This window comes from Lissotriton vulgaris, chromosome 4_1 (genome assembly GCF_964263255.1).
Source record: "Lissotriton vulgaris chromosome 4_1, aLisVul1.2, whole genome shotgun sequence".
NCBI lineage: Eukaryota > Metazoa > Chordata > Amphibia > Caudata > Salamandridae > Lissotriton > Lissotriton vulgaris.
The window spans coordinates 1,653,246,936-1,653,269,487 of record NC_141691.1 but is presented as its reverse complement, the minus strand read 5'-3'; the positions used below and the strand labels follow the sequence as shown (position 1 = coordinate 1,653,269,487).

At 44.0% G+C, this 22,552-nt stretch overlaps 1 protein-coding gene across 1 annotated transcript in view; it reads right to left on the bottom strand.

The window, feature by feature from the left end:
* Positions 1–22,552, bottom strand: part of STMN2 (stathmin 2) — a 176,079-nt gene that overhangs the window by 60,219 nt on the left and 93,308 nt on the right. Inside the window, exon 2 of the mRNA XM_086965916.1 lies at positions 2,141–2,236. Coding sequence (XP_086822042.1) covers positions 2,141–2,236 — 96 coding nt within the window. The remainder of the gene's footprint in view (positions 1–2,140; positions 2,237–22,552) is intronic.

Below are 22,552 nucleotides of genomic sequence, written 5' to 3'. Positions count from 1 at the left end.
TAATATCCAAGATTGAACAATTCTCGTCTACACTGGGGAACTCCTGCACAGGGGAAACAGTCCTTCCTTCAACAATGTGTATAGGCAAATTACTAACATTGAAATGGTGTGCCCTAGCAACTTTAGCCTTCTTACGTGAGTAGGCAGATCTTATGTTGCGTTTTCTTTTGTGTGCTGTACCCTTAATGTTAGTGCGTAGGGAGTTCTCATGGACCTCAGTGATCGGTGGAGTATTGACAATGGGTTGGCCGAGATCTGTTTCAATAATGATCACAGGTGAGTTCTGACTAGAGTGCTATTGGGTGGGGCCTAGGGTTGAAATTGACACAGGAGACGTAACTAAAGTGTGGTGAACATCAACCTGCGTTGTGATGTGTCGCGGGTTAGACGATCGCTCCGGGGTTATTGCAGACGCTATATGCCCCAGGGATGATTTTTTGGACATGGCAATATCCTGTGACAATCTTCTGGCTGCCTCTAAGTCTAAGGAAACACGGTTTTGCATTTTAGTAATTTCATTGTCTATGGCAATGTTCGTTCTCGTTATAAAATCGTTGAGAGTCCCGTTCCACTTCTTTCCTCCCTTTACAGCCCAACTACGGCTTACCCGTGTACACATGTTTCCTAAAAAGATGTGCAAAACAGTAGCTACAGTGAGAAATAGCAGAAAGATGGTACCAATGGCGCAAAGAAGGCGAAAAGGATAAGGCCCAGTCCAGTCTCTTCAGTCCTCGAACGGCCTCAAACGGCCCGCCCTTTGCCCGGGCTTAGCCCCGGGCGCTCCCGCTCAGCGGGACAAGGAGGAGTTATGTAGGGTCCGTGTGAGAGGGGAGGGGCGTGCAGGGAGAGCGGCCCAGGTGCTGGCTGTAGGGTCTGGCGGGCGCTCCTGGGACTTGAAGTCCTGCGCCCGCCCTCGCTCGCAGCCCGGCACAAGACTGCAACCACTGATACCGCCTCTGTCGAAGGGCAGCAACCTCCACACACAACTCCCGGTGGGATGATGTCAGTCAAAGGCTCCCACACGAAGCGGGACCCGCGAAGCAGGTTCCGCGAGCAGCAGCGGCAAAAAGGAAAGTTTCAACAGCTCTGGGTCCCAGCGTGAGCACAAGGTGAGAGCGTCCCAACAATCTTCCAGAATCAGGGGTATTTGAAAGATGGTGATGGTGGGGAGGGGCGTGCAGGGAGAGCGGCCCAGGTGCTGGCTGTTGGGTCTGGCTGCGCTCCTGGGACTTGAAGTCCTGCGCCCGCCCTTGCTCGCAGCCCTGCACAAGACTGCAACCACTGACACCGCCTCTGTCGAAGGGCAGCAACCTCCACACACAACTCCCGGTGGGATGATGTCAGTCAAAGGCTCCCACACGAAGCGGGACCCGCGAAGCGGGTTCCGCGAGCAGCAGCGGCAAAAAGGAAAGTTTCAACAGCTCTGGGTCCCAGCGTGAGCACAAGGTGAGAATATTTGTTCTCCGTGGAACCCCTTCCACTACACACCCAATAAATATGGGGGAATTTCCTTCCCATTCTCATTCTTCTAAAAATATATTTATTCCTGGTTATCACAGGCATACATTTGGGTAAAGTATCTGCTAGAGATATGTGAAAATTCAAAAATGTATGAGTTTGTTGGTAGACCATCTACAAATGCCCACAAATCCACCCCTGTACACATTTTAAGTAGAAAAACAATAACGATGGCAATAATTCATTAGTTTGCAAACATGAAACAAACCCAATCCTGATTGTGAGATTCAGGATTAGGAACGTTCTTTTACAAAGCTGGCATTTTGCACATATCAATTCAATATACATGTGCAAAATAGTTTTCAATTCTCGCCCTAACTGAAGCCTGTTATATGAGTTCCCAAAACACCACAATTCCTGTTTGTCAGCATTTCCTGCAAATCCATGTAAATTACCAGGCCAGTCATAGGTCTATCAATAACTTAATGAGTCCTTAGAAACCAATCATTCCACATAATGACCCACGTTAAGTCGATAACATTTACCAGCAACAAAGTCGATGGCCAAATCTGTAGAGTGGGGACCAAATCACATTTGAAGGTAAGAGCAAAATGAATCATTTCTAGTCCAAGTCCCGGTAAAGTATATAAAAAGGCAGCTTCTTTCAGCTGTCTTTTCTTACCATCATATGTATAGATATTAAGATGGCGCGGCTCAGGATAGAAACAAGAACAGATCAAGGACAGCATGGACAGCTCCTTCATTTTTTCTTTGTAAGCTAAGGGTAAAAATAAAAAACACAGGGTCAGTAGGTTCAACATCGTTATGAGCATTTCTTTCTAACACAGTTCATTTAGTGTACTCTCCAAGAATAAAAGGACTAAATTACAAAACAGAACAATCGCTATAAAAACAATTGAAAACAATTGCCTAATTTTTATGAATAATTAGATAATTAGGTCAATTCATGCAGCACCATATTTTCAGGTCCAATGCAGAACACGTATGACGGTCTTCTATTCTAGCATTAATGAAAACTTTTATCTAAAAGGCCTTTGGATTTTCTTTCAAATTTTAACCCATCGCTTCTAATATTTTTCATGATTCTGTTTCGTGGGTAGAAAGCGTGTGTGAATATTGGAGCATATTAACAGACTATTCTAGTCCCATTTACTGCCTGGATGACCCTATTACCTAACTCAGTTGTACTTATTATATAGATCCCAGAATGATGTGAGACTGAGGTTCCCCCAAGGATTCAATTCTCCAGATTTATTGATGTTGGAAAATGGCCCACACTGATAAGCCACCCCAAACTTTTTGCCTTCTGCTGACCAGTGCAAAAGTGCACACGTTCTCTCCTTTAAACATGGTATAATTGGTTTACAGCTGTTTGGCATATTTGATTTGCTTGTATATCCCTTGCAACGTGTTATACCATATACCATGGGCCTGTAAAATGCTACTAGTGGGCCTGCTGCACTCATGTGCCACACATAGAAGAAGCCTTTCAAACCTGTCTCAGGCTTACCACTGAAGTGCATGTGAGTGCAGTTTACTGGCACTTCAACTTGGCATTTGAGTCTACTTACCAAGCCTTCAGCAAACCCTCTATTACATAGCAGTCACCTCTAAGGTAGGCCATGAGTAACCCTAAGGGCAGGGTGCTATGTAAGTAAAAGGTAGGACATGTTCCTTTATGTTTTGCAAGCGCTGGTAGTGACAAACAGCCTATTTCATTTACACTACAGTGAGGCCTTCCCTTCTCGGCGTGGAGACTTTTTGTGGTATATTCATAGTGTTACTGTGTGTGTATTGTTGCACAAATACTTTACACGTCGCCTCTTTAGATAAGCCTGCCTGCTCTGTGCCAAAGGGTGAGCACAGGTTATCTTTTAGTGTGTATCTAACTTACCCTGACTAGGATTGTGGTCCCTACTTGGACAGGGCACATACCTCTGCCAACTGGAGACCCTATTCCTAACAACCGATTATACACAAACCTCCAGAGTGGAAGTATTACTCCACTGAGCTATCTCACCATTCAAATCATAGTCCAAGCAAGTATAAAATGTCATCATGTAAAGTGAATAATCTATATTTTTAAAATAATAGACCTCCAACGTAATCACTCACATAACTATGAATTTGCAAACAGCAAAAGAAAAAACTGTTAAATCTCAATTTTCTGGCATAATCTAAATATGAAACAATTGCAATTGGTCGGTTGAACTGATGGGAGGTTCCTCTCCCTTATGTGTCAGATGTTAGCAAATCTGTAGTCATTCGGTACTTAGGGTGAGAGGCTTGACAGCTCAGAGTCCTCCAGTGCACAGTTTGATGCACGTCTATGGTTAAGATGTTATTACCACGGGTGTTGAGCAGGTATAATGTCAGCCATTGGATAAGCTGACATAGATTAACCCGTGAGCCAGCAGCGGTGCTTAATTTTTGCCAGAGGTAATGGGTGGTAGGTACCAGCACTCATTTACTTGGCACAAGGTCTTATTTTTCTTCTTCAAACTTTGGCCCAGAGCAAGAGACAGATAGTCTGCAAGGGAGAACGAAGGAGGAAAGAATGACAGTAATGGAGGAGTAAAGAATGACAGAAAAACACAGTCAAAGGAAGTAAACGGGGATAGGATGTGTAGGGTTGTAATAGAAAGATGCACAAGGTGGGATTATTACCAGGCAGTCGGCAGCACCAGTTGCGGGCTCGTAATAAAAATGTTGGGCCCCATCACTTTAAAATTTACCAAAGGAATCAGAAGCAATATAGAACAAGTGTGGGGCCTGTAGTTATTTTGGTCATGGGACACATCATTGTTATTTGATAAAAAGAGACCTGCTTCGTTTCCTCAGGGTAAGCCCTCTTACCCAGTTATTATGGAATCCGATCAGAAACCAAACTGTGCTTTGCTTTCCCCTTGACTGTGCTTGTTTCATCTTCTGTGTGCCTTACCACTTCCTGATCCACTCCACATCACCTTCTGCACCCTGTTGGTATCCGTCTTCCATTGTTCTGCCCACCCCTTTCCACCTACTGAGCCCAGTACACCCCCAGCATGGTTGCCCCATTCTTTTTCTGCTCTTTCTGCTCCCTGACGCTGCCCGACTCTGTGCCCGTCTCACTTCCCCTTGAGTCCTCATATCAATGCCTTTCCCCAAACATTCCTGCTTCTGTGCCCCTGAACACAAGCTCAGCTCTTCCTGCTCTCCCCTTCACTCCAGCTCTGTGTCTCCTCGACCCATCCTGTCTCCTTATTCGAAGCCACTGTAATTCCTTCCCAACCCAATCTCTGTTGTGCTTTCAATTACATTTTATGGTGATTAAATAACTTGTTGCCATAGCTGCAAAAGAATGATATTGTAATTATGTTTCTTTCAGAATCCTAGTGAAACCCGTGAGATTTGCTCCCTACAAACTGATCTCCTCTATCGGACAACATATCTCAGCCAGACAACATACCCTCCTCAGAGCTTGTCATGCAGTATATTCAAACTAGCTTTAGATGCAAAATATGTTTGTACAGATATAAAACAAATCGAGCAAGAACAGGCAGGGGGAGCAAAGCCAGCCCAAAACACAGGGTAATGCTGTCAGGCTTCCTGTAGAAGTGGAAATAGCTACCCTGACTACCTGGGACCTCTAACAGTCCTAGTATGGCCGCCTCTCCCAGGTTTCTAGAAGTCTATGTTCTGAAAAGAGCTCTTCTATGATGATCTACTTATGTAAGGGAGGCTGCATGCCAAGAAGGATATGTACCATTAAAAAAGCCTGCAAGGCTCCCTTGAGCTATGACTCCCTTCTAAGTGAGTCATTGGCACCAAAAAGATGAGGCGAGGTGAAGCATTAGGAAGCATTACTGTCCTCCATCTGCATTAGAACAATTTCTACTTCCTAGCAACCGCTTCCTCATGCTTTCAAAAGATTTTACCGGAACATTGATCTAGCTTGATCAAACTGAATCACAGCACTACACTGTATTAAGTAACAAAACAAAAACTGGTGGATTGTGCAGTGCTCTTGTGCTGACACCTTTAGCAAATCCTACAGCATTCTCATTCACGTCAATTCACCAAGGGGCCAGTGGTAGCAGAAGTGACATCACACACCATTTGACTTTTACTTTCACTCATACATCCTTGCTTGTGCATACACACACTCATTTACACGTACAAACTCTCTCTCACACATAACCACACTGTCACTCCCAAGCCTGCACACAACATACATTTAAAAGCATTTCTTACATACCTCAGCTGCCAGGGAGGGCCAAATTCCAGCTATTTGTACTCCATTTTTATAACGCTAATAGCGAATAATGTAACATTCACTATTAGTGTAATACAAAAATGACCAAAAACAAGGAAAGTGAAGCCCAAACCAATGCCCATAAGGACAAGCTGCCCTTGTGTTTCTGGCACCGATTTTGTGACCTACGAAGCCAGGGGTTGCAAAGGCAGTGCAAGGGGTCACAAGCCAGGGGTCACACCTGTGGACCCTGGTGACCACTAAATGATGTCCATGAGCATTTTCAAAAACTCTTGCCTGAACTGCTTTATTCTTTATGTTTTTTCTGTACCTAACTCAATATATACATACTTTGTTGATATATATATATAACTTCAAGGTAAGTAGATGTGGAGTTAAGAATAATAAATCCATACCTCCCTCTGTGCACCCTGATATTTTGTCCCTTGATATTATCGTCACGATGTTAAGGCAATATTTTGGCTTCGATATTCCCTACCACAATTGCCAGTATGTAGATAACTTAGATATCTGCATGTACATTTATCTCATGTGACCATGATAAACGTGTCATGGCTCCAGCTTGGTCAGCAAACGCTGGACACTTCTGTGACACCTCTGTGAACATAATGATAGGTAGGATGCAATGGCCTTAATGTTGTCATGGCTTAACAGTTCAGACTGTGAGGCCATAAAAAAGTGGACATGCCAGAGGTTAAACACAGCAAGTCACAGGAACTTGTATTTTACAAGAGATGTGTTCCACATAAGTAAAGTTACTCTTAGATTCGTTTTTCTAAACTATAAGCCCAAGGTCATAACAATAGAAGTAATTGAGGGTTAAAAGGCAATATTTAGGCGAGAATAATGCTAGTAAATATGGCTTGCTATTGAACATATATGCATGTATCAATTACATTTGGGTTACTGGACTTCTAAGCCCTTCCAGCATTGTATATATATCATGACAGGAGAAATTATGAATTGGCCATGCTATGATATACTAGAACATTGACAATGGACAATGGAGTGCTCCCTGCTTCTATGGGCCGGTAAAGGCCCGCAGAGCAACATTCCAATGTTCTACAAAGGCTTCTCGAAGCTCGAGGGGATTTATATCCCCCGAGCTTCGAGAACCCTTTGTTTAATTTGTTAGAACATTCTGCCCTCTAGTGGCAGAATGTGCTAATAGCCTTATAGCCCTTCGTAGCAGGGCTATACCGGCTATTAAAGTCCCGCTGTCTCGTTAAAGGCCCTCGCCTTCGGCTCGGGCCTTTTACGATTCAGCGGGCCTTTAATAGCCAGTATAGCCTGCTAAGGCAGGCTATAAGGCTATAATAACGTATCCATCCATTGAGGAGAAATTAGAGCTGCACATTATTCAAAATTATCCTTTTTTCTGCATTATTTTCTGAATACCTGGTCATAAAATGTGTTTGGAAATGTCCAACTTTTATTTTATATTATGGTATGTGCTATGTGCAAGAGGTAGCACAGCACAATGCCGTAGTCTCTTAGCATCCTTTTGCGCCAGTATATGAGATGGAATATGGGTGATCGCACTGGAGCCTCATCTCACTAGTCCAGCAATGCCCCAGGAGAGCTCACATTCTGCACCCATGCCACTCTTGGCCTCTCAGTGCAGGCAACCAACATATTTTGATGACAGGACCAATTTTGTAAATGTTTTTAATGAGGTATAAACTATTTTAATTGAAGGTAGACACCCACCATCATCTCAAAGACTTTTAAGCTGTTAAACTATTTCTAGTTGGAAAATAAAAATAACTTCAAAAACACCCATGAGCTGTGCTTCCCATATAATCAGCAGTTGAATCCAGTCCCAGATGCTGACTTGACTTGGGGTATGGCCAGTGCTTAATTTGAGCTGGTGGTTGTCGATGGGGCCCACTGGTACTCATTTTTGAGGACCTGCACTTATTTCTCCTGGCTATATTTTGATGAGAAAAAATAAAGCAAGACAGAGAAAAACGCAGAAATGGGAAAGAAGGTGGAAAAGAAAGACAGAATAACATTGACAAAGAAAGATCAAGGATGGAAACAAACAAGAAAGAGTGAGATAAATGACCAGTGAGGGTGGGGTGGTGGGTGGTTAAAGCATGATGTAGAATCAAGACCCTGGACATTTGATAGCACCGGCTGCTGGCTTTGGAGCAATACTTTTGCTTATTATTTTAAATTAAGCCCTGGAGCCACCCATAATCCCTTGAGTAAGGACAGGTTGTTCTGGTTGAAACAAGCCTCTGGGTGGGGTGCGTCTTTCAATGCTGATACCGTTTTTTCTGAATCGAATGTGGACAAGCTTGGCAAACTTGTAAAGAAAATAACCACATATAATGAATTAGAGGGCTGCCTAAAACAAAGGAAATAGGCATTTATTTTGTATCCTGATTGCAGTTGTGCAGCAAACTTGGGGAATGTACAGGACAACAGTGTGAATACTTCCCGATTTAAACAAAACAAAAAAACAAAAAACTGTTCCTGTTGTAATTTGTGATCTTCCTTGAAAATGGAAATATGTTCACAGTGCAGTTGCTGGCAGTGAGTGTATCTCCTCAGGTGTATTGTTGTAGCTCTTCACACTGGAGTAGATGATACTGTATGTAGTTCAAACTAGAACATATACTGTATGTACTTCACCCTCCATAATTCACTGTGTGTTTTGTCTGAGAAGTAAGCAGAACATCAGATTTGTTCCTGATCTCATCTCATTGTAGAGGAGGTGTCTTTGAGAGTGAGGCGACAAAGTGGGGCATTATACAAACCGCTCACACCAGTAGCGCAACAATGGCCCACACAGCGCTCGCGGGGGGGGGGGGGGTGAGGTGCAGGTCTCCAGGGGGCCCTCTCTGGCACCGTGCATGGTGGGCAGGCCTGAGGGATCCTCACTGGTCCTGAAGCATGGGGGGGGGGAGTCCTTCATGCACTTTGCAACCCCGCCCCCACCCCCCCCAAGCCTCGTTACGCCACCGGCTCACACATCCACACAGAATGCGCATAAAAGCTATCAAAGCCCAGGGTTCGGATGCAGAGCTTACTTTGCATAATGCCGTCTAACTGCAGCGCGAGACACCTGCCGACTGCATTAATACCTTGAATCCTCCACTCAGGGCCTGTGAAGCGCTCTGAATTCCATCCAGAGCGGAACCTGATCTATGAATAATGCAATGCCATCCATTTATTCAACTGATATATAATTCATGAATGCTGATGGCATTCCTCAGTCCCTGTAAATATAAGCGTTTTTCCTAGATACATTAATTTCTATTAGGTTTTTAAAGACAAAGGAAGAGTCTGCTTTCAAATGCATTGAAAGGAAGGAAATCGGAAATCTATACTGTAGCCAATTTGTATCCATGTTATGATTTGCTTGATGCTCTCCCTATGTTTATAATGGCCCCCAGCACAGGGTGAAAGTTTTTTTTAGGACTATTGGTAACAATACAGTACATAGAGTGGGGTTTGGGTTATCCTCATACTCACGATGAAAGACTTTCATGTCTATCTCATTTCCAGCTCCTGACTAATGGCTTTCATCCCTATTATTGGAATTCTCACAGCCAAGGAGCATTTTGGTCTTGCTTTTTTTTAGTTGGACGACGCATGTTCTTCTACTGTTGAAATTAAAAATTGCAGTGCATATGACAGACAATGTTCTCTCCATCTCTGTCTCTCCCTACTCCTCCTCTTACTCATCCCCTTTTTTTGTATTAAAAACAACCACAAGTGACCACTTGTCCCCCCAGCTCCCACGTGATCCGACCACCTCCTACTGCTGTTTTGGTGGTTGGTCATGACAACATTTTTGTAACATTTCCATTGATGCATACACATAAACAGGTAAGCAAGAAGGACAATTTTCAATTACTTTTCGTAAGCCTTAAGAAAACCCATTCAAAAATGGTGATGGCCACTGCAGCCATCTTTCAATGGATTTTCGTAAGGCATAAGAAAGTTCACTTAAAGATGGCCACTACAGATGCACTCTCATCCTCTGTGACCATCTTCGAATGGATGTTCTTATGTTCTAAATCTGCAGTTGAGAGTGAATGAATGAAAACTTGTAACTACTTTACTTAGGAATTCAAAGGCACAAATGGAGATCTTAGATATATTACTGAACTCAAATGCCTGCATTGCCCAGGGGCTCAAGATGACTTATGGTCAGCTGTGAGGAAAGATGTGGTTTTATTCAAACTGAAACCAATCATCAGGTTATGAGGGAGTGGATAAGCCTTACCAACATACAGAATCAGAGATTTGGAGAAAGGTGAACACAGCATGCATCCTGTTCAGATGTCGGAGATTTGGACTACACTTAATGTTTTGAGATTGAGCACCTGCAGTATTATTCATATTCAGATACTAGACACTGGTAGCTTACTTTATTTCGAAAGATCGGGACCTATCCTTCATATTTAAAAATAGAAGATTTGCTGTATGCTTCTTATTATAGCCTTATAGCCCATCGTAGAGGGCTATACCGGCTATTAAATGCCCTCTCCAGCGTTAAAGGCCTGAGCCGAAGGCGAGGGACTTTTAACAAGGGAGAGGGACTTTAATAGCTGGTATTGCCCAGCTACGAAGGGCTATAAGGCTATTAGAACATTCCGCCACTAAAAAAAAACCAAAGCCTTAGCTGTGAACAAAGAAACATTAGAATGTTGAGCTCCAGGCTTATACCAGCCCTTATAAGCCCAGATCTACTCCCTTGTTTTCAATGGAGCTCCCAACATTCCAATGTTCTAATTTACAATATTTATCTAGATAATGAAGATCTGTAGAATGTTTCCTATTTAGTGCTCAGCAAATGGATTATACCCAGGGCTGGACTGGCCGTTGCGGGCACCAGGGCGTTTCCCCGGTGGGCCGAAATGGTGGGGGGCGCTTTTGGATCCCTGGGCTCCGCTTTTGTTACAGGTGGCCTGTTTTGCAGCAGTCCTGCATCATCACCTGCCTGTAACAAAAGCAGCAGAGAGAGTGGTGCTTCCCACTCACAGCATGGGGGCTGGTCGAGCTGATTGCCAAGGCTGGTTTCAGTTACCAGTCTGGCCATGATTATACCAGAGCTGAGGGTACCATGTGTCTAGTCTTCCGCTACCCAGAAGCTGACTCGCACAATTCACGCTACTTGGCAGGAACCACCAGAGAGGATTCAGATTGTTTCTCATCCCGCTGAGTATAGGGCGGGTCGTATCATGCTACACTGTGATCTCTGCAAAAATTAGCGCATCAATTGAAGAAATATTATTCGTTTGACTCTACTAAATGGCCTGGGATCTTACAAACTAGGACAGATAGACGGACCTTTGGGCCTGAGGCCTCTTCACTTTCAACTTACGTCCTTCAATGGACCTACCACACTGACCACGTTCTATCGATGCCCATTACCCTGGCATGACACATAAAACATCATTAATTGCCCTGAAGAAGCCCTTGTTTGGCCGAAACGCGTTGGCTGTTTCCAAAAACGCAAACCAAGCATACTTGAAATAAAGATACAAAAAGACTTCAACCTACAACTATCGATTGTTTCTCAACCTGTATACGCTGCATTGTGTTACTTATTATCAATTCATATTGCCTCTCATCTACCATCTGTGCATGTTTCTATTCGTGATCAAGGAGCAGCTGATCATTTGAGGTTGGCAATATCCACAACCATGTGACTGACCTAGGTAGTGCAGTTTCCTATAACCCGGCTGCTTTCCTATTTGTTGGTTTACCATGTACTGTCAATCTAGACACACGGTTTTAGAGTTTAAACTTTGTATAGAATGAGACTGATAGATTTCTTCTTATCCAAAAGGAACTACGTTTTCCTCTGGAGTATATATCTGCATACTACTTCATCTTTCAAGAGGGGAGAATCATCTCATGTATTTTCCCAAAGAGAGAAAAACAAAGCATGCTACTGACTCAGTGGTGGGTCTCTTGAGAAGACATCATATCTACTTATAGGCCTACAGTCACCCTTTCATCCAATAACAGAGCCTGGTGCATGATTCCTATTTAATTATATGCCACAAATCTAGAGATGTGGGACTTTAGTTTCACTCTAATATAGAAAAGGGATTTGCGCACTCCTTTCATCTAGCCATGGGAGTCTGGAGTGTGTCGTTCACACTAAGGTGGGGGCTGCAGTATGACATTTAATGATGGAGGTGTACTGTGCCCCACATCTAGAATTCTGGGTCTGTATGGCTCCTATACAATTGGGGTCCCACATTATATGTCTCATCTAATAGTCAGACATGAAATGTGATTTCTATCAATTGATTGGCTTTGTAGTATTCCTCTCATCTAGAGATGAGGGTCTACTACCTACCTCGCGCACAGCTCTATTGTGCTTAACATCATGAGCTGTGGTATGCCTCTCTCGTGGAGACGGGTGCTGCAGGGTGTCTGTCATCCTGACCTACAAAGGCAGGAAGACAGCTCCTCTGGCCAATGGGCAAGCAGTGTTCAAGATCAAGCAAAAACAAAATATTTACGAAATTTTTGGTCAGGGTAGCGCAGCAAGTCATATTCCTGTGCTGCCCTGCATCACAGGAAAAGGACAGGCATTTGCCGTATTTATCCAATGTGTTGCATTACTTTCCTTTCCCCCTGTGCTGGTGCTGTTTTGGCAACCTAGTGCCAACGCAGGCACCCTTAAACCATGGTGGCAGATTTGTTTATGTTCAGAAACTGGCACCTTCCAGAACAATTTTTTTTCTAGCAGACATAGAAGGACTAAAACACTAGGAAAGTAAATATATTTCTTCTCGTTACGCCTCTCCTAGGGAGCAGTGTCGTTTTGGTGCATTCCCAGGTTTTCAAGTTGGAATGCGTTGGAATACCCACCACAACACCCAGTGCTGGACTGGCCATAACCAGGCATTTCCCCAGTGGGCCGCTAGGGTGGGGGCTGGTTTTGGGCCCCTGGGGGCCATTTTTGTTATAGGGACGTTTTTTCAGCATAGCTGCAAAATCGTCTCCTGTAACAAAATCGGCCATAACCGGCCCTGACAAACAGCTCGGCTGTACCCCAACCCCTCGGGGGGGGGCAGCCGAGCACTTTGCCAGGGCCGGTTTTGGTTTCCAGTCCGGCCCGACAACACCCATGGAGTACCTCCCTTCCTTCAGATTTTTGAAGCCATTCAAAGCCACACAAAGTGGCTTTGCCTGGCTTCATAAATCTGACTTGGAGGTTTGCTTCACTGAAGTAGCATGTTGCGTGATGCAAACATGATGAAAAGCTCTCATAATTATGCCCCTTAGTGTGCATCCTTCCTGTAAAGTACTGGAATACTTTTGAGCTACAAAAATGTAGGATTTAGCTTCAGAGTTCAGAAACCAATTGGGAGTTGACCTATTTTCTGCAGAAAATGCAAGTTGTGCAAGGAATAGGTCATTCCAAAGGCAGCAGTGAAAACAGGAGTTAGAGGATCTGTAATGAGGTATACACAGCAAGGCTTGGCTAAGCAAACCCATGTGTTAAGAACTTGCTCTTTAAAGCTACATTTTGTCTCTGTATTGATTAATACCGTGCTGAAATTATCCTTTGTCCTTATTAGCCTTAGTAGTAAGGTTTCAAAGGAAGGAAAGATACCTACATGTTATGCTATTTTTCCACACATCATGCTGCTGCAAATAATTTACCAAACTAGCTAAAATTAAGGCCAACCATATTTACTGCCTGACAGGAGCAACCGTGATGTATGTAGTTCAAGGTAACTGACTGATGATCATCAACCGGAGTGTGGCATGCACTACATACAGCGCCTCCCATACATCACTTAAGCTTATAATGTTTATATTCACATTGATTTCTTTGAGGTTTCATGGACAACCTCATTTTGCAGCATTATGAAGGTTAACTTTGTTAGTATTGATTCTTGATGTGCTGCACAGTGAGAGAGCTTGGCTCCATAATTGGATGTCGGTCATATTAAGGGCAATACCACTCCTTTGAATATCAGGCTCAGTATGTTTTCAGCCATGTAATTGGATTTTCAAAGCAGAGCGAAGCTTTGCAGTGCTCTGATGAAACATGATGAGGATCACCTCATCCTGTAATAGACCTGCAGCGTCCTACATTTCTATTAGGGAGATGCAAATGGGTTTCTGCACACTGCTGAAGTCTCAGAGTCCAGATGCTGGCTTCCAGGTGCAGAGTTTGGATAACAGGTCTCACAGTGAATGTGTATTGCTTTTATTTTGACCATCAGTGCTTACTTTTTCAAAAAATAAGTGCCAAGGTTCTCCTCAGGAGGCCACTGCAGATTGCACCCCACATTCCCCCTGCCATGCTGCCAAAGACAGTACACAACTGCTAACCATCACACGCCAACAAGTGTGGCAATGTGGACTACTTCAGGCCCCCAAAGCTATAAGAAAGGCATGGGCGGAAAGTAATTGTCATTTTTAATGACAACTGTTGTTGTGGTCACCTCTACATTAGCCAGACAGCGCCACCTTGTGGCACTCTATCCCAAGTGCTGGTGCCGAGTACCAGAAACCAGCGGCTCAATTTAAGCACCGGTGAGCATACTGAAGATTCTGCTCACAGACGTCCATTCTAGACAAAGAACGCACCAGTGGGCACATTACAGGAAATGTGTCCACGTACAGTGCTTGGAGGCCTGCTCCGGCTATATTTTGGTTCGTAATTCACCTTCTGTATTGTAACATATTGTCCTTGCTTATATTTAAGCCTTGATAGCAATGCAACGGCACTGAAAAGCAAATGTCATATTCCTCAATAGTAGTGCTGCTTAGGAGGAAAAGTGTGTGTCTATGATGTGGCCTGTATTGTATTGTTTTCATGTTTTTTGTAGTGTTTTCAAGTGTATTGTTTTTGTAGTGTTTTCATGTCATTGATGAGTTCCAGAGGTGTGAGCTTATTGTGTTTTTGTCATTGCATCTTGGCCTGTAGTCACTCACTATTGTAAGGGCTGATAAAAAATGTATGAATAACATGTCATAACATAATGAAGAAGTGGCCAGTGTGCAAAGAGGTTAGGTGTTACATATGCATGGCAGAATGTGGTGTATCTACACTTAAGCATCAAGGGGAGCAACGAAAGTGAGAATAGGAACGTGCTTGTGACTGCAATCTTTATGATGAGTTGTTCTAGTTCTGGGCCAGTTTCATCCTGAGATCTGTGTGGTACATCCCTCGTAAAGACGGCAGGTGGTTCAGTCTGTGTGTTGTGACGTCATCTTGAGAAAAGCCAAGGCTTACTGCCTTAGAATCATTGTTCTGCCCCAGCTATCTGCCTTCTGTGACAAAATCACCCTATTTGTAATTCTACTGTGTGGAAGTACATTTACCAAATCTTTCTGGGTCCGTGTTGCACATTATCATAGTTTGCGCCCAGCGCACCTTTCAAAAGATGCGCTGGGCGCAAACAATGATAATGCGCCCTATTATGGTGAATGCGCTGTCCCAAGGGCAGACCCGAACTTTCATGTGAAAAGGCGGAGTGGCTGCTCCGTGTTTTCACTGTGCAGGTTGCACCCGCCTGCACTTTCGAAGAGGATTAGAGATCCCCTTGCACCCGCCTGCAAGGGTATGTCTGGAGGGTCCATGGGGCACCTTTTACCCCCTGCGGAGGGATGCTCTCAGAGGGCGCACTGACAGTGCACCACCTTTTAAATGGTGCACTGTCAGTGCGCCTCCTGCGGGCTTCTTTGACTCTGCACCCCTGTCTGTAATATGGTGCAGGCGCTGAGTCAAAGGAATATTTGCATAGGGCACACCCCTATGCAAATGAGGGAACACCCTCTGAAAGGTAGCGCTGGCGCATTAAGTGCTCCAGCGCTATCGGTATTATAGAAGGGGACGCACAAGCGTCTGCGCCTCCTTCTATAATACCAAAGTGCCTTGGGGGCGCGCAGAGTGGGCGCAAACGCCCGTGGCGCCCCCGGGACACCTTCTGTAATACGGCCCCTGGTCTGTGTGTGTGATGTCTCCAACAGACTTAGATCAGGTGATAGATTTAGAACACCAAAGGCTAAGCAGTCTTAGATGCTCATCACCAAAGAATTAAGGAGCGTGATTTAGCTGTTCTAAGGAGAACACATACAAAAGAGGTTATTACATCATTTGCATGGGGTCAGGGGCATAACAGACACCCGTGAAGCCCACGCAGTCGGGGGGGGGGGCAGTATTCTATACATAAAGGGGGACTCCCTCAGATTATCAGCTTAAGAGTATGGGTAGTGCCAGGGGCCTCCTCACCATCCCTTGTGGGGGCCCCCTAAGGCTTCCTTATGTCACTTCATGGGGTGTCCCACATGCAAATAACAGACACCATTTTGACTGTTTGCCGTCTCCTATTATAGAAGCATAAAAAGCAATTGATGGACAGAATGAAGAACAATGTAATGCATTCACCCCAGTACAAAGATCTGGACCTAAATCCATTGGTTTTTTTTCGTTGGGGTGTTATGGTGAGCAAAAGAACGATGGATTTAACCCAGATCTCCTGACTAGAGGTGACTGTTTGATTTCCTCTGCATTCCGTGCATCATCTGTGTATCTTTTGCTTTCTCCTATTATAGAAGCATGCATCAAACAACCTTCGGTGGGATGTTCTAAATATCTGACGTGGGTGTTTGACATTTAATGTACCCTTCTGGGGACTGTTCGGCAGGTGGCACAGAATGCCCTGATGACTTTGCGATGCCCTGAACGTGGAGGCCGATGCAGTAATGGTTAGCTTCTGCGGGTCTATGGCCGACGGTGCACACTCTTGAAGAAACCGAGCTAAAACTCTACTCTCTTTTGAGAACTGTTGTGCATATATGCACTACTACTGTAGCTTACAAATCTTTTTGTTCAAACCGTGCAGCTCACTATAGCCTGCCTTTTGTGCCTGGGGTCTTTGGAGGTTACAAATGCAAAATAGTGTTCTGATAAGCGACAGTTACCCTTGATGTAGGTCTTACACTGCACATTGGAGGTCAGCACAAGCAACAGAAATCCACTCGCTAGGCCAGAATCTTTCCCTGTGTATTCATTGGTAATGGACGATAATGCGTCCATTTTATGGAGTTCGTGAGATCACACTTTAAGGGATGCTTTTAATGGTTTTGCTTCAGAAACAAATTGTTGTGATGACTGGTAAAGCACTCGGGAGCTCCCGTAATGCAGTCCGGGCTTTCCGACTGAAGGCGATCATTTACCAAGAGATCGACAGTGAAAACGCTGTAATGGATTTGATCAGGGCGAGATTCTCCTGGGAGGAAAGACATTGATGTGAGGAAGATGGGAGGGGGAGTGCGAAGAAATGTAATGTCAGGAGAGAAGATAGAGTTCGAGATTCATATTCATCCTATAGGTGGTTTGAAAATCAACTCAAACACAGCTACATGTTGAAACGGTAGATGTAGTATTAGTTTGGGAGCCACCATTCCTTTCTAGTTTTATGTTTAAACATTTATGAATTACACATTGCCTCTAAGTTAAACCTGCCTGTTTTTGTGCCAGACTACCAGAGGGTTGAGCACGGGTTAATTTATCCCTCCCAACCAACAAACCAATTTCTCAGAATATATATATATATATATATATATATATATAAAAATATATATATTTTTCTATATAATAATAGTTGAAGTGTGCGATCATGTGACCTACACAGGGGGGTGTATCACTATGCAAATATAAAAAAGTACGGCTGACGCATTTTCGCTGTGTGAGCAAGGGCACTTGGTGCTCGAAACGCGTAACAGAGGAAGGAACAAATAAACATCTACCTGCCAAGTCCGCTGGCTCCGCTGATTTCATTTTGCCCGCTGGGAAGTGATGGGATCGTGAAATTTTGTATATATATATATATATATATATATATATATATCACGCTTCAAGGCTGCGCAGACGAGCGTTTCTCCTTTCGTCACCGCCCGCCGTAGACAAGACACGGACCCAGATCTAGTGCATATTTTAGTTTATTGTCCCAAAAACCTTCAGAGACGCGTTTCACCCCTTGCACGGCTTGTTCACTCGACCATATATATATATATCTGTACTCGAAACGTTACATTTTTGAAAGGCACGAAATAAATAACTTGCCTGGACAACGTGGGGTCTGCCTCTTCTTTCGCCACCCGTGTGTGGAGGTCTGAAGATTGCATTTATTTATATATATATATATATATATATAAAAATATATACTACTATTATAAAGTGAGAACTGGGAACCTTTGAGGTGGGTAAACTCGGGAACCACAGCGCCAATCCAAACATCCAATAGATCATTGGAATTGTCAGGGTAAGCAGATGGACATAGGCTATATATGTCAAAAAAATATATGTTATAAGGGCAAAGTAACTTTTTTGGAAAAGTAGTCCCTTCGAAGTAGCGCCAGCTAACGACGTGCGTGCTGACATCACGGGTCGGCGGCCAGGAGCGCGGAAGCGGGAAGCAACACCCTGCGAGGGCCGGAGCGATCACGCCATGCTCAGCGGGGCCCGTCGAGACTTGGCAGAAAAGTACAAAAAAAGTAAGAACCTCTTCACATGGAAAAGAATGTTGCGCAAATAACAATGCAGCCCCAGAGTGGAACAGGAAGCGCGCTGCCTTTCCTTCTTCTGTCTTGGTGGGTGTCTGTTGATTGGCCTCTGCTATTCCCTATCGCCATGCGTGTCTGTGGGCGCGGGGGCGGCGGCGCAGGATGACTCTTACAATAACTGCAGAGTGAGGCCTGCCATGATGCGATCGATGCTGCCCCGAGGCGATCTGCAGGCGGTGTTCCAGCGTGCCCACAACACATGGGCAAAGGAGGTGAAAACAGGAAGTGAGCCGGCCACTGACTTCTTTAAATAGAAGGGAAAACCGCATCGACATGCCCAGGGGAGCGCATTGCTGGCGATTACCTTTCACTGAACAAAGCCTACCCGGAAAACGTCGGGACGGGCTGCTAGTATATGTATATATATATATATATATATATATATATATATATATATATTACCTACTGACGGTCGCCAGTAGGTAGTTATAGTTAGGATTTTTTTCAATGTTAAATCTCAAAATTCTATTTGGAATAACTTTGGCACCGGTTGACGAATCTGCCTGAAAATGTCCTGAAAATGGCCTCGCGGCGCCCCGGTCCTTCCCTGAAAGTTTGGGGGGGATTCGTCAAGCGGGGGCCAAGATAAAAGGGGGGTCCCAAAACACGTTTTCCCCATGTTAATTTCCATAGGGCGGTCGATTTCACTTTTAGCCCGAACGGCTGAATGGATTTGCACCAAACTTGGCAAAATTGTAGGGACTGGTAGCCCGATGTGCCTTTGCTATGTCTCAAGATATGTGCTGCAGTGGATTTTGAGTAATTTAGGTTAAAAAAAATATATATATCTATAGGCGCTCTCCGGTGCGCGCACCGGAGAGCGCTCCAGGCGCGCCACGCGACTTGCGCGCAGAAAGCTGATTGGCTCTCAGTTGTCTGTAAACATTCTAAACAGTCCGGAGCGGCCGCCATCTTGTGTCTCGGTAGGATCGAGACACGAGAGGTGGGCAAAACAAAGAGGGAAATGACCATAAGGGAGCAGGGTAGACCCCCCCTTGACCCCCTAGGTTTGATGTGGGGGCTATAAAAGGGCCCCGCGGGGCATTTAAAATATTTTTTTTTTTTTCGTTTTGCGCGGGGGAAGCGCCCGGTGCGCGCACCGGGGAGCGGCCCTGGGAGCGTACTATGAGGAAAAAAGGTGACAGAGTTTTTAAAAAATGAAGTTTTGATTTAGAAATTGGAGGTAGTTCTAAAAAGAACTTTTTTTTTTCTTCTTTTTGTTGTTTTATATTTTTTTTGTTTTTTGAACTTTTTGAACTTTTTTTGGCTTTTCAAAACAGTTTTATATTTTTTTTGTATTTTTTTAGGGGGAGAAACAAAAAAAGGGAATTGAAACTGGCTCAACTGGAGCAAAAAAACAAAAAACCCAAAAAATTACTTCTTTTTGGGGCACTTGTGATTATCACCTGCAAGGACGATGAGCTTAACGCTTTTTTCGCCATAGGCGATAAGCTTGCCACATGCAGAGCAAGTGATTTTAAAATCAGCAAATCTCGGCTGAATGCAAGGCATCACCTCGGATGTTTCTGGTTCTGATGAAGTGGGTTGGTTTCTTTGGGAGGGGGTCCTTGATGACTGGGGGAGGTTACTGGCCAGTTCCCTGAACTCTGCACGAGAGTAGTTGTTTGGGTGCTTTCTGGTCATGTGCCGAATCATGGTATACTTACCAAAAGAATATTTCTTGTTTGGGTTGCCCCGTGAAAGTTCATCATTGCAGATGAGGCAAGTCACCTTGGGCGCATTCACCTTTTTTTTCCCCTCTGGGATTGAAAAAAACTGCCATACAATGTGTGGTTTGGGTTTGTAAGGTGTATTTTCTTCTGGCAGCCATCTTCTTCTCCCCTCCTCCTCTTCCTCTTCCTCCTCCTCCTGTTCTTGACCACCAATATAATTTGGAGCTGGTCCTCTTGGTGGTGGTGGTGGTGGTGGGGCAGATGCACCAGCTGATGCTACTACTGAAGCCATTATTTGGAGCAAAAAAGTAGAGAGAGCAACAAACAGGTCTTCCTCAGTCAAAGGACAAAGTCAGAATAAGGAAAAAAGGTGGGGTCTTTCATCATTTAGAAAAAAAAACTGTCCTGAACCAATGAGAAGTGTTATTTTCAGGTCACAAGACCAGGGGCTTCATCATTATGAAACTAAAACTGTTATGAACCAATGAAAAGTGTTATTTTCTGCTCACATGACCCGACGCGCTTATGCTACGCGCCCGGGGCGCGCCCGGGGGCGCGCCCCGGGTCGCGCAGCGTAAGCGCGCCGGAAGTTTACGTTGTGCGATCGTATTCGCTCGAGTACTTCCGGGTGCGCTTACGCCGTGCGTATCACACGGTCGCGGCTACGCGATACGTCACGATCATGTTTTCGTTTGCGATATTGGCGCTCACGGGACGCTACCCGGAGCGCGCCCCGGGGCGCTTTTTAGAAATACGCTTTTCGGGGCGCTCCCCGGGGCGCGCTCCGGGAGCGCTCTCCAAAAAAATTTTAAAAAAAAATGGGATAATTGTAGGGACAGGTAGCCCTATTCTGAAGTGGTTTGTAAAAAACATTAACTTTAGAAAAATATGTATTGTGCTACATTGGGCTTAATATATGTTAGAGCCAAAATGTAGCCCAAATGTAGCCCAAAGTAGCCCAATGTAGCCCAAAGATGGCCACCAGAGACCAAAAATTGTAAATGTAGCCCAAAATTCAACTAGATGTAGCCCAACTGTAGCCCAATGACAGAATGTACCAGAGTGTTAAAAAGAACAACTAGAGTGCTAACAGTCTTATTTATAAAGTGAAACTTATAGTTAGGAATTAGCATTAAAAAAACCTTTTGAAATTCACTGAAAAAACCATAGGTTTCACACCAGTTATAGTTAGGAATTAGCATTTAAAAAACCTATGAAATTCACTGAAAAAACCATGGGTTTCACACCGGTTATAGTTAGGAATTAGCATTTAAAAAACCTATTAAATTCACTGAAAAAACCATAGGTTTCACACCAGTTATAGTTAGCTGGAAATTTTACTGATATAAAACCATTGAAATTCCCACGTTATAGTTAGTCGGACTCACTATAACTTGCGCGTGCAATGCACTGCTGATGACATCACATATTACATCACTCATGACATGGTCAGTGACATCACTCATGACATCACTGATGACACTGACCATGTCATGAGTGATGTGAAACCCATGGTTTTTTCAGTGAATTTCATAGGTTTTTTAAATGCTAATTCCTAACTATAACTGGTGTGAAACCTATGGTTTTTTCAGTGAATATATATATATATAAGCTATGATTAGAGCAAATGAACAAGGAAGAGCTCTAGCATTGGTGAGCAGATGCACAGAGAGTAATACTCCTATTAATGAGCAGCCATTGAGACTTATCTTGACATACAGCAATCAACATCATGCTATTAGAAAGATCGTTAATAAGAATTGGGCCCTCGTAAAAAATGACCCGGTACTAGGGGGGAGACTTACCCGTTCTCCCAATCTAACCTTTAGAAAGGCTAGCTCTATGAGTAATACACTGGTTTCAGCACCCCTGAGGTAGCGACATCCACCTCTTGGATCATGAGCAGCAAAGGGTTCATAAAATGTGCATCGTGCAAAGCATGTAAGCATGGGGTGAACAAGATGGAATTTCTCACCCCATTCAAAAGCAGGCCTACAAAGATTGAGACAAAACTGACCTGTAAAACGGAGTTTGCGGTCTATGTGCTGGAGTGTCCCTGTGGCCAAAGGTACTTGGGTAGTATCAGATTACAGGTTCACAAACGGATACTCCAGCACATAGCCGCAATTAACAACGGCGATGAGACCTATCCCATTGCCCGTCATTTTGAAGCAGTTCATGCCAAAAAATCCAATGAGTTACACTACTATGTGGTTGACTGTATCCCCCCATTGAGACGAGGTGGTGATCGAGACACGAAATTAAGAAAACTGGAAACACAATACATCTTAGAAATGGACACTAAGAGTTCAAATAGATTGAACTCTAGCAAATATTTTTATACATACTTATGAATAGTATAAGAAGTTTGTTTTTTAGATAATTATCTTCGTTTTAGCTCTACTTTTTTATCATCCATGCTTGCTGCTGTGAATTTATAAGTATATCATTTTTTAACGCACATTTGGGTTTAGGGTAGGTACACATTAGCACATTGCACTTTAACCAAGAACTATGCTGTATATCAACTTGCCCACATGGGCTGAATTTCTTGCTTGATTATTTTTTGCTGCAATTTCGC